Source organism: Bos grunniens, chromosome X (assembly GCF_055505025.1).
Source record: "Bos grunniens cultivar Pamir isolate PY7600 chromosome X, Bosgru_T2T1.0, whole genome shotgun sequence".
Lineage (NCBI taxonomy): Eukaryota > Metazoa > Chordata > Mammalia > Artiodactyla > Bovidae > Bos > Bos grunniens.
This window is the reverse complement of record NC_141194.1, coordinates 123,088,663-123,090,855: the sequence shown is the minus strand read 5'-3', so window position 1 is coordinate 123,090,855 and position 2,193 is coordinate 123,088,663. Positions and strand designations below refer to the sequence as shown.

The 2,193-nt window shown below is 49.4% G+C and overlaps 1 protein-coding gene across 1 annotated transcript; it reads left to right on the top strand.

The window, feature by feature from the left end:
- The first annotated feature begins 861 nt into the window (after nucleotides 1-861).
- On the top strand, nucleotides 862-2,193 carry LOC147341285 (putative MAGE domain-containing protein MAGEA13P). Its single transcript, XM_086388511.1, has one exon. It carries the CDS (start codon nucleotides 912-914, stop codon nucleotides 1,893-1,895), a length of 984 nt encoding a protein of 327 aa, XP_086244637.1. The 5' UTR covers nucleotides 862-911; the 3' UTR covers nucleotides 1,896-2,193.

The window sequence follows — 2,193 nt, the reverse complement described above, 5'->3', positions numbered from 1 at the left end:
TGGTTGAGTGTGGTGCCCCTTCACTTTCTCCTCTGCTATCTCAGGGAAGTGAGACCTTAGTTTCAGGAGGGTTACCTCATGTCAGCAGAGGGAGGAGTTACAAGTCTCAACATAAGGACTCCCGTGAACCCCCTGTTACAGGAGAGTTGGCTCCCCAGAGTTAATCCAGCTCTTATGTCACCCCAGGGAGGCTCTGGGCAGGTGTGGCCAAATGTGGCACCTCCCTCACTTCCTCCTCTTGGTCTGAGGAATGTGAACTATTGTTCTGAGAGTTTTGTCTCAGAGCAGCAGAGGGGTGGGTGCAGGCCTGCCTGGACAGGAGAAAGATGAGGCCTCTCAGTTGGCATTAATGGGACCATCCACCTTGGAACAGTGAGGACATCACAAAGTCTGGCCTTCCCCGTCTTGTCAGCACTCTGAGTTGGGGGCAGGACTGTAATTGCAGCTGCAGCCTGAGGTGTCCCTTAGCTCCTCTTATAGGGATTCACATCATCCTGGGGGTGAGGACCATGGTCTGAAATGTGTGTCCTCAGGTAAGCTGAGCAGAAGAAGCCCAGACAGGGCCAGGAGTCAGTCAAGGTGATGTCCCTGAATGTCTGCCACACCAGAACAGAGGGGACACCACAGTGCCCAACCTTGCACACTCTGCTGTCTTGCCTGGAATCTGCAGGCTAAGCCGGCTGGTTGCACCCTGAGGAGCTTTCTGGGGATTCTTAGGGCACAGATCAGTCAGGAAGACAGGAGACCACATCCCTACCCTGAGCACTATCTAAGGGAAGATCTGTTAAGATAGCCTTGGTCAGAGCTGACAGGGTTGAGTTTCTCACACTCTTCCTCTCTTCCTCAGATCAACTAGCTCTAATCACCACCTCCTGCCTACGCCTCTGCCTGCCACCCTCAACAGCATCACCATGCCTCACAGTCAGAAGAGTCAGAGCCACAAGCTTCAAGTAGGCCTTCAGGCTGAAAAAGAGGCTCAGGGCCTGGTGGGTTCACAGGTTCCTGTAGCTGAGGAGAAGAAGGCCACTGCCTCCTTGCTCTCTTCTTTGATCCAAGGCACCCCAGAGGTTGTGCCTACTACTGGGGCACAGAGTGTTCCCCAGAGTTCTCAGGGGGCCTGCTTCTCCTCCACTACCATCAAAGCCATTCCACTGAGCAAATCAAATGAGGGCAGCAGCCAAGAAGAGAGTCCAAGCAGCTTCCAGGCTCCCATGTTCTTGCTCAGTGATGTGCTAAACAAGAAGTTGGCTCAATTGGTACAGTTGATGAGGGTCAAATATGTAACAAAGGAGCCCGTCACAAAGGCAGAAATACTGGAGAATGTCATGAAAGAGCATGAGGATCACTTCCCTGTGATCTTCAGCAAAGCCTGTGAATGCATGGAGATTGTCTTCGGCATTGAAGCAAAGGAAGTGGACCCAACCAGCCACTCCTATGTGCTCCAGAAGACACTAGGTCTCACCTACGATGGGATGCTGAATGACGGCCAGAGCATGCCCAAGACCGGCTTCCTGATATATATCCTTGGTGTGATCTTCATGGAGGGCAACCGTGCTACTGAGGAGAGAATCTGGAAAGTGCTAAATATGATTGGGGTGTGTGCTGGGCAGAAGGATTTCATCTACGGGGAGCCCAAGAAGCTCATCACCAAAGATTTGGTGGAGGAAAAGTATCTGGAGTACCATCAGGTGCCCAACAGTGATCCTCCATGCTATGAATTCCAGTGGGGTCCAAGGGCCCATGCTGAAACCAGCAAGATGAAAATCCTGAAGTTTTTTTCCAAGGTCAATGGGGTTGACCCCACTTCCTTCCCATACTGGTATGAGGAAGCTTTGAGAGATGAGAAAGAGAGAGCTGCCGCTGGGGATGCTACTTCTGCCATGGCCAGCGTCTAGGTTCATAAATGACATTGGTCACATACTTATTGTCCTCTGTCCAATTTTAGAATAAGTATTTTTCTATTCTGTTAAACCTGGCATTGGAATAGGAATTTCCTTAGAAACCTGCAAGAGCCCAACAGTAAAATAGATGGGATCAAGAAACAAGAAAAACATGTAAAAGGCAGTTATCCTAAGAATCCTATATCTCTTTTTGTCTGCTGTTTTGTAAAGTTAAAGATATACACTTAGATTTGCTTGGCTAATTAAACAATGTATGAGAAGTTAAATTCTAATAAATAAGAGTCCTGGCTCA